The sequence below is a fragment of the Lethenteron reissneri genome, chromosome 36, assembly GCF_015708825.2.
Source record: "Lethenteron reissneri isolate LAM-NWPU_2019-01 chromosome 36, ASM1570882v1, whole genome shotgun sequence".
Lineage (NCBI taxonomy): Eukaryota > Metazoa > Chordata > Hyperoartia > Petromyzontiformes > Petromyzontidae > Lethenteron > Lethenteron reissneri.
In genome coordinates this window covers 949153-964646 of record NC_083814.1, presented here as the reverse complement: position 1 = coordinate 964646, position 15494 = coordinate 949153, and the positions used below count along the sequence as shown (strand labels likewise).

Here is a 15494-nt window from a genome sequence, read left to right as displayed (position 1 = left end):
CCGCTGGCCGATGGTGCTGTGGCCTTTCACCACGTGGCAAATGGCGCCACCCTCTCGCCACTGCCCAGCGTGGCCTCCCCCTGTTTCCACTCCTTCTCAACTCCCAGATCGCTTCCAGTTCTCCCCCTAAATCCTCTCCCTCATGTGACCCTGACTCCTCCTTCTCCTCACGTGACCCAGACTCCGCCCCCTCTTTCCTTGCTCGCATTACATGACCCCCCCCCCCCCCTGATGAAAAACCCAGCCGTCCCCGGCTGCAACAGAACAAAATAATGCGAGCAAATTACAACCATCGGGCATCACCAGACAACGGAGATTATAACAACACAACAACAACAACAATTAACGAAAGGAAAGAGACTTGGAACGTGTGCGGGTCGCCGGCCCGTCCCGAACGGGAGGCGGCCCCCCCACAGACCGCGACCGCGACAGGGTTTTAAGAGCGGCGGGATCGGAACCGCCCGCCACTGTTGGAGGCCTGTCAATACCAAAGTCCCGTTCCCCAGAGAGACCCGTCGCCGGGGTCTCCCGCAATCGCGTCCATGGCGGGGTTGGAGGGGCAGCGGGGTCAAGTGTCCCTGTCGCCGTGGTAGGCCCACCCAGAGCAGGATTCGCTGTATCCATCAGTGTCACGGCCGGTTTGTCTGTAGAAGGCACGACAGGCGCGCTTGCAGGTTGAACAGGCAAAGTCAGAGGCGCGTCGGATGCAACAGACACCGGCAAGGCAAGATTAGGAGATGACGCATCCATCTGCGGGGCCACGTAGGGTTTCAAACGAGACGTATGGACGTACCAGCGCTGCGATCCGAACCGAACACGTGCGGACTGCGGACTAGGAACCTCAATAAGCTTAACCGGCCCCTGCCATGGTTTGTGCAACTTAGGGGAGGTCGCCGCCCGCACCTGCGGGCAGTGCAGCCAGGCCATGTCCCCCACTCGCCAGGGGGATTCCCCATCCGAGCGCCGAGCGCAACGTTCATTCCGGGCCTGGGTCTTGGTCGTAGCCAATCGGGCCCCCTCTCGTGCCTCTGCCACGCGACGAACAGCGTCCTGAATGTACTCGGGGAGAGGCTTAACAGGACCCTTCGCCCCCGGACCCAGCTGCACGTCCACTGGTGGCACATTCTCGCGGCTGTACATTTAAAAAAAAGGTGAGTACCCCGTCGACGCATGAGGCGTCATCCGGTATGCGGAGAGTACCCCAGGGATATGCAAATCCCAATCAGCCTGCTTTTCGCTAACCGTGTGACATAGCATGGCCGACAGGGTCCGATTAAGCCGTTCCACCATGCCATCCGTTTGCGGGTGGTAGGGAGACGTCCGAATCTTCTTGGTTCCCAGTGCAGCACACACCTCAGCCAACAATTTAGAAAAAAAATTCCACCCTTGGTCCGTGAGCAACCTTTCCGGCGCCCCTTTGTCCATTATATATCCGAACAGGAACGCGTCTATGATAGACGCCGCCGACTGGTTGGGTAAGGGCCAAGCCATCAGCCAGCGGGAAAGATATTCCACCCCGACCAGCAAAAATGTATTCCCCCTAGCGGATGGCAGGAAGGGCCCCAAAATATCCAACGCCACCAACTCGTTAATCCGAGACACCTGTATGGACTGCACTGGTGGCACATATGGGTGTTTAGGCGGCTTCCGCCGGGCACATTCGGGACACGCCCGAATGTGCCCGACGACATCAGTCGTCATGCCGTGCCAGAAGTAGTCCCGCTGCAACGTCAACAAGGTTTTCTGCACCCCGAGATGTAACAAAGTCTCGGAGTGCAGAGTCCGATCCAACTCGTACCGTAACGATGACGGCACCACCAGACGCCAGCGATCGTGCAACCCTTCCCTCCACATCAGCAACCCATCCCGGAGAGCGGCTCCCGGCATCCCACCGGACAGCGGTCCCCCCAGTCCCTTTCGCAGCCCGACCCTGCAAGGCCCCCAGCGACTCATCAAGCAATTGCTCACGAATCCATACCGAGCGCGGCAGGTTCAAAACCCCATCAGCCGGTCCTAGGCATACGGGAGCCTCGAGCACCTCGACAGCTGACACAACAGGCCGAGGGGGTTGCGGAACCCACGTACACCTATTCGTACCCGAAGCGCAAGCACAAGGGGATCCCTGCGGCAATCTGGAGAGTGCGTCCACGTTCGCGTGATGCGACCCCTTCCGATACTGAATTTCGAACGAAAATTCCTGCAGGGTTTTCAACCATTGTGCCAATTGGCCAGACGGTTGGTCAACTCTCAGGGCATATTGCAAAGCCGCATGGTCCGTGCGAACAATAAACGTACGGCCGTATAGATACGGCCGATATTGGCGGAGAAAATGCACAATAGCCAATAGTTCGCGGCAAGTAACGCAGTAGCGGGTCTCTGCCGGAGACAGCACATGGCTACCGTAAGCTACTACGCGTTCAACGCCGCCCTTGGACTGTGACAGAACGGCCCCAATCCCGGTGTCACTAGCGTTAGTATCCAGAATAAAATGCCGATCAAAATCTGGATAGTCCAACGTCGGTGCCGTTGCCAAACAATCGCGTAGGCCCTCAAACGCCGCTTCCTCCGTCGGCCCCCAGCTGAACCTCCGGCCCTTCACCGTAAGGAAGGTGCAACGGCCTAGCGATCATAGCAAAGTTCGGAACGAACCTGCAATAATATGAAGCGAACCCAACGAACCGACGTACGTCCCCCACTGTGGCCGGAGTCGGCCAGTTACGAATGCATGCCATCTTCTCTGGGTCCGTGGCCATCCCGTCCGCACTGACTATGTGGCCCAAATAGCGCACGGATCGTTGCAGTAGGTGACACTTCTTGGGCTTAAATTTCAATTTCCGCCACTGCGTCAGCGAGCGACATGGGTCAATCACCGCCCCCCCGTTATTAATGGCACGCGGACCGCGCGGCGATGGTGATGCATGAGATGACAGGCCTTGCCGGATGTCTGATGCGTACCGACTTGCCTGTCGTGGATGGTCCTGCCGCTTCGCGTCTGTGGCCGAGGCCTCCTGCTGGGGCGGCCGCAGAATGCGAGCCCAGCATTCTCTGGCGAAGTGGGCCTTACGGCCGCAGCGGAAACACGCCAAGTCGGTTCGCCGTGCAGCACCCCCTCTGTCTTGGCGCTCCCGCGCCGGCGTCCCAGAGCACAACCCTGCTCCCCCTCGAGCAGCCCACTGGGTGGATGCTGCCATCAACTCCTCAGGACCCCTGTTGTCTCGAACGTAGACAGCCTTCTTCGGGTCCCACCCTGTCGCACCGCCTTCGACAGTGGGGCCCCCTGTCCAAGCTGACACCTGTTTCCACCGTCGAAGGTTAAATTGGGCATCCTGGCACTTAGCCGCCGCCCGGGACGTTAACTTATTGTGCCCGCACACCGGCATGGGGATGCCCAAGTCCCTGGATAACTCCAACATCTTGCCCAATATCAGAGGTTCCAACAAATCGGGCTCTGTCTCCGGATACGCGGCCATAGCTAGCTCCATCACAGCGCCCCGGAATGCCACCGGCGATTCTTCAGGTGCCCGTTGCCGCGCACGGACCTAGGATGAGCATCGTCCGGGGGCTCATACGCCTCCGCCATTTCTTCAAACACCCCAAACACGGCCTTGATGGAGCGGAAGAACCTGACGGACTCGTCGTCAAGAAGCGTTGGCAGGACCTCCAAGGCTTCCGCATCCGTCCATTTCGCGGATCGTACAGCCGCTTGAAAACGGCAGGCGAATGCGCTCCAATCTCTGCCGATGGAGAACTCTTTCACAGTCGTTAGACGATGGCTGCGGGTCCCCGCTCCGCCGTCTTCCGTCGATGGTGATTCGTGCGGCAGCGACAAGATGGCGTCACTCCGCAACGTGTTCAAAATGGCGGCTCCCCGTGGTGGAGGCAGCAAGATGGCGGCTTCCCGCCGTTCCTCCCCAGCCACTCCCAAGATGGCGGTTTCGTGCCGCGTGTTGGAGAGTGCTGGCAGCGTCGGCAAGGCCCCAGTCGGATGGTCCCCGCTTGGCCTCCCCGAACTCATCGTGGGCGTCACCAGGGTGCATAACTGCGTTAAAACAGCCTTCAGCGACTCAAGTTGGGCCGCCACGTGTCGCCATCCTTCGTCGGCGTCCACCAACGCGGACGGACCTGCTGAGCCGGTAACATCCTGCACCCCCGGCGCGTCGCTCGCCCCTGCGTCGCCTCCTCCTTCCATCGTCGGTAGCGCCACCGCCAGAGGAAGATCGTCTTCAGAAGATGGTGCAGAAGATGGTGCAGGGATGTTCTTTCTTCTGAGCTGTTCGACATGCCGTTTCACTTCTGACACCAATGTAATAAAGGACTCTTCAGACAGTGTAGGTCTCCGTTGTCTTTTATTCGGGTTATTATCTCTCTCGCCCCTGCGGTGTCCTCGCTCAGACCCACACCTCCTCCCCCGTGCACTCTGCAGCCACACCGCTGCTCCGCTCCGCAGCCACACCACTGCTCCGCTCTGCAGCCCCACCGCCGCTCCGCTCTGCAGCCACACCGCTGCTCCGTGTGCCCCCCACACTCTGCTAGCTCTTCACACCCGGCTAGCTTCCCACACTCCACTAGCTCTCCTCCACTAGCTCGACTCCACTAACTCTATCCCACTAGCTCTGCTATGCCCCACGTACACCGTTGGCCGACGGTGCCGTGGCCTTTCACCACGTGACAAATAGCGTGGCCTCCCCCTGTTTCCACTCCTTCTCAACTCCCAGATCGCTTCCAGTTCTCCCCCTAAATCCTCTCTGTCACGTGACCCTGACTCCTCCTTCTCCTCACGTGACCCAGACTCTGCCCCCTCTTTCCTTGCTCGCATTACACAGGCAACTGCCTGTGATTAAACAGTCCTCAAATGTAAAGAGTGGGGTGGTGTCAGCCAGATCACAAATCATTACAAAAATATTGGTAATATTTTTGTCGTGACTGTGGTGCGACATCTCAGACTGTGCAACATCTCGTGAAGGACTGTCGGCGATTTGAAACAAATCCACGCGGCTACTCCTGAAGCAGTGGAATGGAAATCAAATATCGACATCAATTTGTAATCAGTTGCAATTTCCCAAAATGCCATACGAAAGAAGAAGATTGCAAAAAAGCCATCTCACTGAATTTTTTTTTTTGCCACTGATTTGGTTAAATTCCAGCTCTGGAAATGAAAAATATCGGCTTTACTGTCACACGACGAAACATTTGCTCAGTGCAGAGTGGCTGGGAAGGTGCTGCCCTCTACTGCGTGGCCCGGAGGTTATTTGAAACGGGCATCTCTGTATAGGTCGTCCTGTGGCGTGACCCTGACAGCACAATCGAGATAAAGTTGGGGGAGAAATTTATACCTTTTTATTACACGCGTTTATTTAACTCACTCTGTTGTTGTATCCTTAAATCGTGTAACTCAATTTTAACCCACTTCCGAGTGTGCTATCGACTGCAAACTTGGTATACGTATGTCATAGTCGTGGAAATACTATATTCTATCATAAAAAAAATTTTAAACCATCTTTTTTATGTTATGTTTCGGCTTGGATCTAATTGTCCATGCTCAACTGACATTGGCTGTAAATCACCACGGCCCCTTACGTTATGGCAAGCCTCGGGGCCACTTCCTGGAGTCGTGGAGTTCTGCTATTACTCGTACACTACATTTCATTAAAGCGAGTTTAAAAAAAAGTATTTTAAATATTACTTATTTTCAAAGATTTTACTTAACTTGATTCCTGTTTGTCGTGGTCAAATCTTGTAATAAAAATGTCGTCCACTTCCCGTTGTTCAATCAATTCCACATTTTGCACACGTTCTAAGATCCGGTGACAATGCATGCCTGTATGAAAATCAATTAATCAATTAATTCGCTACTTTAAAGCAATTCACATTTTGTATGGACGCTCTATTATCAATATATATAAAATCGCAAATCTGTCTGTCAGTCTGTCTGTTTGTCGCCGGACCATACGCAGTTTCATTGGACGGCGGTTGCCCCTGGCAACGGTTAGCGACGCATTCGCTGCGGGATGGACGCCATTTTTAATTTTTAATTCCCGTTAAAAATATGCGCACGCATTAACACGCGACTCTGAGGTAAATTCATCAAAGTTTCACGTCCTCTTCACTCCCCCCCCCCCACCCCAATGTGTGCAATTACTATTATAGGGTCGGTAGATAATACAATTATAGCGATTAGACAGTATTATTGTAGCGCGGGGGGGGGGGGGGGGGGAACGGCACCCGTACCCAGCCTCAGCTGGGTGGGCAATTTAGGCGAGGCCAGAGGCTCTGCACGGTACTAGGCCTCGACACCCCACCACACTATAGGCCGTACATATTACTGCACAGCGGCCGAGGAGATCGTGGCTGGGGCAGGGGTAGCAGCCCATCTGTGTATATATGTAAGGTTATTAACAAATATATTTTTCACCCGGGCAACGCGGGTACTTATGTTAGTCTATATATATAAAATCGCAAATCTGTCTGTCTGTCTGTGTGTCGCCGGACCATACGCAGTTTCATTGGATGGCGGTTGCCCCTGGCAACGGGTAGCGACGCATTCGCTGCGGGATGGACGCCATTTTTAATTCCCGTAAAAAATATGCGCACGCATTAACACGCGACTCTGAGGTAAATTCATCAAAGTTTCACGTCCTCTTCACTCCCCCCCCCCCCCACCGCAATGTGTGCTATTACTATTATAGGGTCGGTAGATAATAAAATTATAGCGATTAGACAGTATTATTGTAGCGCGGGGGGGGGGGGGGGGTAACGGCCCCGGCACCCAGCCTCAGCCAGGTGGGCAATTTAGGCGAGGCCGGAGGCTCTGCACGGTACTAGGCCTCGACACCCCACCACACTATAGGCCGTACATATTACTGCACAGCGGCCGAGGAGATCGTGGCTGGGGGGGGGCAGGGGTAGCAGCCCATCTGTGTATATATGTAAGGTTATTAAGAAATATATTTTTCACCCGGGCAACGCCGGGTACTTATGCTAGTTTATATATATTGGTGTAGGTCAAAAACGCCGCGGTCCCTAAACGGTGGAATCGGCTCGCACAAAAAGCCGGCATCACGTGTCTCAGGCGCCATTGACGAACTTCTCGACCGTGAGTTAAACGAAGTTGTTGATAAAACCCTTGTTTTTAAAGGAGTTTATTAATAATATTGTAATGCGTGTCATTGTAGAGGAGGGCATTGGATGTGGACGCCGCCTGTGCGTGCGTGGTGCGTGCCGACAGGTGCAGGCCATGGCGGAGACGAGCCGCTTCGAGGCGGAGATCCGCGCGGAGCAGGAGGAGAAGCGGCGCCAGGCGGGGGAGCAGCAGCAGCGTCGCGCCGCCTTCCGCCAGCTCCAGTCAGCCTTTGCGAACTGAAGCCCCGGGGAATCGATGCATCGCTGCCACCGGCATTTGTCTCTCATGTCGGCTTTCCAATGCACTTCTTATTTGAATGGCCAACACGTTTGGGTGATGGTGGATACGAATGTATAGTCCCTTCCAAAAAAACACATTTTACTGGGGAGCAGCATAACCTGTATACTTCATGTATATTTTAAATACATGCGTCTAGAGTGGCAGTGAAAGGGACTGTTACTCAGCTCGCCACGGCTGTTGCACTTGATACGAATGCTCGCTCTGTTTCAGACGCATCAGCGGTCAGCTCACGCATCGCACCACACAAAGCTGCCGAGAAATCCTTGCTTTGAGTGCCACCACCGTGGAGTGAGTTGGCCCTCCTGGCGTGAGCGGTGCTCATTACTGTGTGTGCGGTGGTGGTGGCTGCATGATCTATTACTACTACTTACTAATCGTTATCCGTGCTGCCGATGGAGTTGAGCAGTGACCTCGTTTGAACCGAGTCCCCAAAACGGTTGACCTTTTTTTAAACAACGCACTGCCCTCGTGTCAGTCCATTGCTGGATGAGGGCCTCCCCACACCGTGCGGTTCGCAGTGTGTTGTTTGACCATACTTCACGACGCTGGTCAGTGCGGCTTGATGAAGGAGGGGGGGGCAGAAGTAGTTGGGGGTACTGTATAGCAAAGTGCAGCAATGGGATTTGGTGAGAGTGCTGCACTGCCATCTGCTGGCACCGTGGTCATAAACAACAGAAATGGGAGATTAACCTCCGCCGTGGGCAGGACCCATCTGGCATGCTCCACCACCCACGCTGCTGCTGCTGGGCTCAGGTGAGCCCGAATCAGTGGTTCCAGTCGTGGGCGCGTTTCATCCTCACGCACGGGTCACTTCTGATGCACGCGTCCCGTCTCAGTGTTCGACAGCCCCACATCTACTCTGAGCTGCACATTTTATATAATGTATGTGATCAGAATCGTCATCTTTATTTAGACTGGAGGAATCCGATGAGCCATGGAGCTCTTTGACACATGACACGCAACCCCTGCACCTCCGATGAGCACGGTTGTCTACTTATGGTGCGAAAGAAGTTCAACATACAATCGTTTTTCATTTGTGTTCCGTGTGTTAAATACAGTTTTGTGTCAAAACTAGGACCCATATCGAACATCTGGCAGTTTGCCAGCATTGGCCCAAGCAAGCCTGACTGCTGATGAGTCCACTGAATATCGAAGCTGGTCCAGTTTTTCTTGTTGAACCAATTCTGCTGCAGTGATGCACTTCCATAAGGCCGTGCGGCTGATGGGAAGTGTAAAACAACTACATATGTTATATTATGTGCAGGGACATATGTGCTTATTGGTTCACGCTTTTGTCCTTGACCGTAAGTCATATCCGGGGGGTTAGTTAGGGTCGTGATAGCCAGGATGATGTGCAGCACGCGTAGTGCACGTGGATGGGCGATCGACAATAGGTTGATTTGCTCGTTCAAAACCGAAAACTATTCCCAGCACCGTGGCATCTGTACTGTTGTAACATGTTCAAAGTTTTTACATTTTAAATAAATGTCAAACGAAAATCAGGGTCTCTCCATGTTGCCTGTCAATCATGGGGCTGTTCGACCATACTTCCCCACCATGGTAAGTGCGGATTGCTCAATTTCCGGATGAGCGCCGATAGGTCCGTTCGTTTCAGATACAATTCGCCAATGATGACAGCCGTGGTCGGGTATTGAACTCTCAAGTGTCTGAGTGCAAGGCGCTGTGGCAATGCGCCACGGCGGGATAACTCCAGCGTCTGATGCTGCTGCATTTGCAGTGTTGCACAAGCACAACCAACAATTCACCATTTTTTATGTTTCAAATAATTACAAAGTGCAACAGACCAAATATATTCCAGAGCGCTTTACAGTACAACGCAAGTTTTAATAAAAGTCACATCACACGTAACAGCGTAATATATCAGCGTCAATGCATATTAATGGTACCAATGACGCTGCGTCGCCTTAAATCTAATATATAACAGGTGACGAATCGGGCAATCGCGTTTCAGGATGTGCTCAGGGCTATTGCCAAAAAACGCCGCCTTTTATGATTTGTTCCCCTATTTATGTCCGCACGCAGTGCTACTGAGGAGTGTGTTGGGTGCACGGTGGTGGGTCGCTAAGAGATACCGACCTGCAGGGTTGTACAGCACGCAGTGAGTCCACGGGCATTTCATCCACGATTCATCAGCAGTGCCACCTACGAAGCGACAGCATTCGTCGTCATCGTTCTCTCGTCATAAACCATCACACGAACGAAAATTGTCACCGCACCGCGCGCTTTCAGATGCGCTTCTGCGGCCGTCTGGAACGCTCTTCCGATATTAGGAAGCCACTGGGAGCTGTGCACTCTTAAATATACATTGAAAACTGATTTCTTTATAACTGCCTTGTGTTTAGCTTGTTATCCTTCCCCCGCACCTCCGATTAGCAGCGTTTGGCTATGTACGGTCATTCACATCAGTAGTGCCAATCCTAATACTCCACCGCGCACGCTGATGCTGTTCTGAGCTCGAATTGGTGGTTCCAGTCGTGGACGCGTTTCCTCTCCACGCAGGGGTCACCTCTGATGCACGCGTCTCAGTGTTCACAGCTACACATCTGCTCTACACCGCACACGTTACATTATTGCAATGTCTGGTCAGAATCATTATTTAGGAGAGATGATTCCGATTAGCTATGAAGCGCTTCGTCACAGCTGCTGCGTTACCCCTACCCCAGCGCCTCCGATGATCAACGGTTGGCTACGTACGGTGCGAAAGAAGTTCAACATACACGCTAAATTTCTTATCGGCATTCTCATCAATATTATCAATCATAAGCACGATGATGATGAGATGGTGGTGAACAGGGCCATCTATCGGAGAGGAATGCGGGATCCCCCTTCAAAGAGGAAGTATTCCATCTGACATCTTCACGTTGAAGCGCGATGCGCCCCCCTCTTCCAAAAGCGCAGGGCACGAGGCAGTCGCCCCGAATGGCTGCACCCCTCGGGACGGCTCTGGCGGACGACGACGATCGCCACCAGAGTTGAGCGTCACGCGGCCCCGACCGGACTCCACTCGTCGCATACAACAGTCGCCGGTCGCCACCAGGTGGCGGTAACGTTCCCATCGAGTTTGTGCCAGGCCACGTGCACCTTGAGGCCATGTGAAGTGTGGAAAGCTCGCTGCTGACAGATCACGGGACAGACCTAGGTGCCATGGGTTGACTGGCAGAGATGCACCGCCTGTGCCCCCCCCCCCCCCCGGACTTTGCGTTTTATTCGCCCGGCGCTCCGCTCGTTGTGAGCGCCGGTCCTCCGCTGTTGTTCGAGGGCGACTGCCCAGTAGCCTCACCGTGCACCTAGCCTGGCACTGCCGAGTAGCGTCCTTCACAAGCGTCCTCCTCCACAGAGGTCGATGTGGCCACCGCTGGTACCATCGACACACTCAGCTCCACATCCTCGCATCCTGCCGACGGCCGCTCGCGATCCGATCCGCGTCGCGATTCAGCGCTCCGCGTGCACGAATCGGATCGTCGATGCGTGAGTCTCGCCCAGTGCAATCCCCTCCCCCCGTCGGTCTCTCGCCAGCACTTCACGTCTCTCCTCCACAATCACTCTCACTCAATCTCACACTTCTCCACTCTCACAACACTCACCCCATCTCACGCCACCCCCACCCCTCCCATGCGGCCCCCCGTGCCGTCTCGCTCCGCTCTCCTCCTCCTCGTCCCTCGCCGCGCCGCGGAGTTGCGCGACTCGTGGGGCCCGGGCCCCCCACTCCGCGAGCTGCGTCGCGGGCTCCGCGAAGCGCTGAGCCGCCACGCGGGGGGCCCTGGGGACGGGGAGGAGAGAGAGGACGGGGAGGAGAGAGAGGACGAGGAGGAGAGAGAGGACGGGGAGGAGAGAGAGGAGGAGGAATGGCGTCTTTCGCGGGGACCCGCGAAGCGCGGCCTCGAGGCGGGAAGCGCGGGCAGAGCCCTCAAGGCGAGGAGGGAGGCACGTGTCTCGGGGCGCACCTAACCTGGCACAACAGCTACAGTCATGGCGGTTAAGTGTGATGTGTAATCAACCATCAACATTAGGGAGACAAAGGCGGCCGGGCGTGGTGGCCGCCGCACCACCCGTTGGAGTTCCGTACCGGCCCTAATGTATGTAGGGTACTGTTTGTTAAACTTCTTTCGCACCGTAAGTAGCGGACCGTGCAATATGAGATGCTCGTTAACACCCCTCCCCCCTGGAGCCCGCCCTTTAATAGAGCCTGTGTGGGGCTCTGTTATGTGCAGCGTGTGCTAATAGGTGCTGTGTGTTAATTCGTACTGTGTGTGTTGTGTGTGTATTGATGGGTGCTGTATGGCGTGGCGCTGCTGCTGAACCTAGAGCGTGCACCTAAGAGGTGGGTGGGGCCTTAATACCAGCCTCACCAAAACCTGCCTGGGTATTTTGTGTCATCAAACACTCCACCACAACTCCCAATTGGTGATGGGGGAGTTGTGGAGAGAGTGGAGAGTTTTCCATACCTGGGCAGTGTGCTCATGACTGGCTGCGGTTTGACAGCAGAGGTCTCACTCCGAATCAGTCGAGCGGCAATATCTTTTCATCGGCTGTGTAACGCTGCTGTGTGGAAGCTACCTGATCTGTCGCTCCGCACGAAGCTTCAGGTCTTCTCCGCGAGGGTCATGCCCTCCCTTCTCTTTGCTTGTGAAACGTTGACCCCCCTCCCCCCAATGGAACATCTTCGCCAGTTAGAAACATTTAGGCTGGCCTGCCTACTATCCATCCTGTGTTCAACCAGGCTGGATTGTGTGAGGAGCTGACAAATCCTCGAAAGATCTGAGCAAAGTCCCATCGGTGAGCTCCGGCAGGTAAGGCTGCGTTGGCTGGGTCATGTAGCCCACATGCCCGGCCACCGCATGCCTAAACAGCTTTTGTTCGGCCGGATTGAGGGGGCTAAACGGGCGCGGCACGGGCTAGAGAAGAGATGGAGTGATCTGCAGGAGGATGTGGAGCTGAGTGGACTTGCTGATGGCTGGTACCAGTGGTGTCAAGATCGGCCTCTGTGGAGGAGGCTTGTGAAGGACGCAACAACGGAGGGCAGAGGAGCAACGCTCACAACAACTTGTGGAGCACTGGGTAGCTAAAGCATAGCAATTTGGCACAGTAGGCGGCACATGTGGTGCATCAGCTAGTCATCTCATTCAGGCAACCCATGGCACCTGGGTCTGTCCCATGACCTGCCAGCAGGCACTCGACACTTCACATGGCCTGAACGTGCACTTAGCTTGGCACAAGCGCCGTGGTGACGTCACCACCACTTAGTGGCGAATGGCGGTTGTTGCTGTGTGTGTTGTGTGAATAATATTAATGCGTGGTGTGTGTGATGTGTGTATGTTAATGAGTGCTGTGTGTGTTGTGCGGGCTGTGCCGTGTGACAGGTACTGGCCGTGCCGCTTGTGCTGCTGCTCACGTATTACGCGTGCCTCTGGCTGCACCCACCCACTCAGCAGCTCGTGTCTCGGCATACGCAGCGCTGGGTCTACAATGCGCTGCGACGCGTGCGGCTTCTCACACTCCCCATCACGCGGAGATACAACCTGGCAGGTGCAGTCTCATGGGGAGATACAACCTGGCAGGTGCCACCGTGCCACCACCCTGCAGCCCAGCAAGTGCAGTCACCATTCTGCGATGCACTCCCCTAGCTGTGAGGCTGTGCTGTAGCTTGCCCATCGACCGGCATGTGCGGGTGCCTCCCCACAGCGTACCACGACCAGGAGTGCCTCGTCTACAACCCCCTTTACTCGGACCCCACACCAAACTGCTCGTTCTGCGCTGCCGTGAAGAGCGTCATCTTGCTGGACGAATTCTCGAATTTTACGCAGTACTACTATGGCCAGGCTGACCCCGTGCTTGTGAAGGTAACCGCTTTGGGGCCGTGTCGCTTCGGAAGGAGCGCCGCTGAAGAGCTGTCATAGAAATTCTGCGTTGTGCCACTGTCAATTACATTTCGTCGTTAGAGAGACAACTGATCTCATCCGTTGGCTTACTCGCGAATCCTCTTGTCGTTAGGGAGGGGTGGGGAACCTTGTCCTTACCGAGGGCCACATAGGATTTTCAAATACATTTGGCGGGCAGTCGTACATTAACACACAACTTTGTCCGTCTGTTCTGTCACTGCAAGATGCCCTTGCAATTGACTGGTGAATGCTGAGATCGCGGTCGGTGGTGTTTACAGGGCGGACAGAAGGACCACGTGGGTTTGGAAGACGTCCAGCACTTGCATGCGGTGCATGGGAAGACCCTGGACTTGCGTCCCGATGAAGTCTCCTGCAGCAACGACTCTGTGTCCAGTTTCTCCCATCTCTTCCGGCTGTTTCCCACTGAGGAGATACTAGCTCGGAGCTCCACAACATTCCAGTGGTGTGTGTGTACCTCCCTCTACTTGGTCACTTGCAACTCGAACATCAATTGACCTCTTTGAAATATATGTCAATGTGGAAAACTTCCATTAACATTACACGTGCAAGCATTAAATTTCACACTTACTATACGAGGCTCTGATTCATTCTTAAAATCCAATGCCACATAACTGACTGGCAAGCAACAGCCTTGTTTACATCGCAGTAGTTTTGTCTCTTCACAACGCACATAGAGCCTTTCGTTAATCCACTGCTAGATGTGGGCCTTCCCATGCCATGCGGGTTGTGGGGGTTGTTTGACCATACTACACTCTGCTGGCGAGTGCGGGTTGGTGAAGGTGGGGGATAATATACAAGGAGACATAACCGTGCAGAATAATAAAGGATCTCACTGCACTGCCCTCTGCTGCTCACAGCATAGCCCCGTAGCCTATAACACTTTTTATAAATGGTGGCCACTCATTCAGGCACTATCCAGGCTCAAGCCTGCTTAGCTGCCAAGATTGGGCACATTACACAACATTTACAATTTGAGTACGATGTTTTGCCAGACAATTCTGGTTTACTCTTCAACACACCGGTGTGCTGAAGTAGTAACTAATTGGCACGTTATGTTTACGTGGCAAACCTTACTAATTGGCTGTCGGGTTTAACAACACGTTTATATTCACGTGATCTAACCCAAAAAACAACTTTATTATGGAGGCATTTACATTTGACCACATCTCATGGCAACCCTCAATAGTCATTTCGTTTCACGAAGGCCAGACTCAAACAAGTTGGCACTAATTATTTGAAATGTCTCAACTAATTGCTTTGACTGATAAACTGACTAATGACGTTACACACACAGATCATCCACAGTCCACCATAACTGTGCATAACACATTTACTGTAATCCCTACAGTGCGACATGTGTGTGTGTGTGCTACACTCCTGCCTCATCCACATTTTAGGAGTTTATTAGCCGCAGAAAAGACGAGGTCATAGGTCAAAAATCTCTTGAGATGTGGGCATTAGTTTTAAGTTAAGGACTTGTTACATAGCTGTAGAGTGGAGCTGGGGCACAGTGGTTTCCACACTCTGCTATCAACCTGACACCCCGAATTTGGTTCCTGGCCACAGCCTACATTAGTGGCAGGTCAGATCTGAACTGGTCCTAGGCCTCCAACACCACACTTTTCACCAATCCGCGCTGACCAGCATGGTGAAGAATGGTCCAACATCCCCCGTAACTGACACGGAGGCATTCATCCAGCAGTGGATGGACAAATTGATATAAACAGAGCCATACAAAAATTAGGTCGTGCATTGTGCTTTTAACTGTGTTAAAATTAATAAGTGGAGAGTGCACGATCACTGAGATGCGGTTGCAGGAGGTGGCCAATGCTTGTGAACGGTGTCCATTTCAGGAAGACGCAGCGGGTCGCGGGGACTCGGCTGCTGCGGGAGCTGTTTCCCCGGCCTTACTTCATCTCTCCCGACAGCGAGGTGTCTCTGCTCAAGCTGCTCGTCCTGCAGGGCTCACAGGCCACTCCGCATGCCCTGGTGGGTGTGCAGCTGCGTCGGAGCTCCTTTGCATGAATGTGTAACGTAAGGGAAAGCCTGATGGTGTTGGGCAGAGTTTGAACGACAGCATCAATGTGCTCAGTGATTGAAACCGGCCAGGTTGCTCAGTAGTCGAGCAATCGGCTCGCAGTCGCAAGGTTGTC

At 54.0% G+C, this 15494-nt stretch overlaps 2 protein-coding genes across 8 annotated transcripts in view; both read left to right on the top strand.

Moving 5' to 3' along the window:
* The window catches only part of LOC133351255 (EF-hand domain-containing protein D2-like), a 71566-nt gene extending 62674 nt beyond the window's left edge, over positions 1–8892 (top strand). For 4 of the 6 annotated variants that reach the window (XM_061566360.1, XM_061566358.1, XM_061566357.1 and 1 more), the window contains exon 4: positions 7226–8891. In XM_061566360.1, coding sequence (XP_061422344.1) covers positions 7226–7360 — 135 coding nt within the window. In that variant the 3' untranslated portion in view covers positions 7361–8891. Of the gene's footprint in view, positions 1–7225 lie in introns of all 6 variants that reach the window. The other 2 variants (XM_061566355.1, XM_061566356.1) reach the window with 1 other exon arrangement.
* A 2017-nt stretch (positions 8893–10909) lies between these two features.
* Positions 10910–15446, top strand: LOC133351056 (uncharacterized). 2 transcript variants are annotated; one of them, XM_061565952.1, is made up of 5 exons: positions 10910–11365; positions 12802–12967; positions 13124–13281; positions 13599–13783; positions 15195–15446. In XM_061565952.1, the coding sequence occupies exons 1-5, from the start codon at positions 11054–11056 to the stop codon at positions 15364–15366; spliced, it is 993 nt and encodes a 330-aa protein (XP_061421936.1). In that variant the 5' UTR covers positions 10910–11053; the 3' UTR covers positions 15367–15446. The 2 variants fall into 2 exon arrangements, with proteins under 2 accessions (XP_061421936.1, XP_061421937.1); XM_061565953.1 differs by having other exon boundaries at positions 10910–11353; positions 15195–15445.
* Positions 15447–15494: the final 48 nt, after the last annotated feature.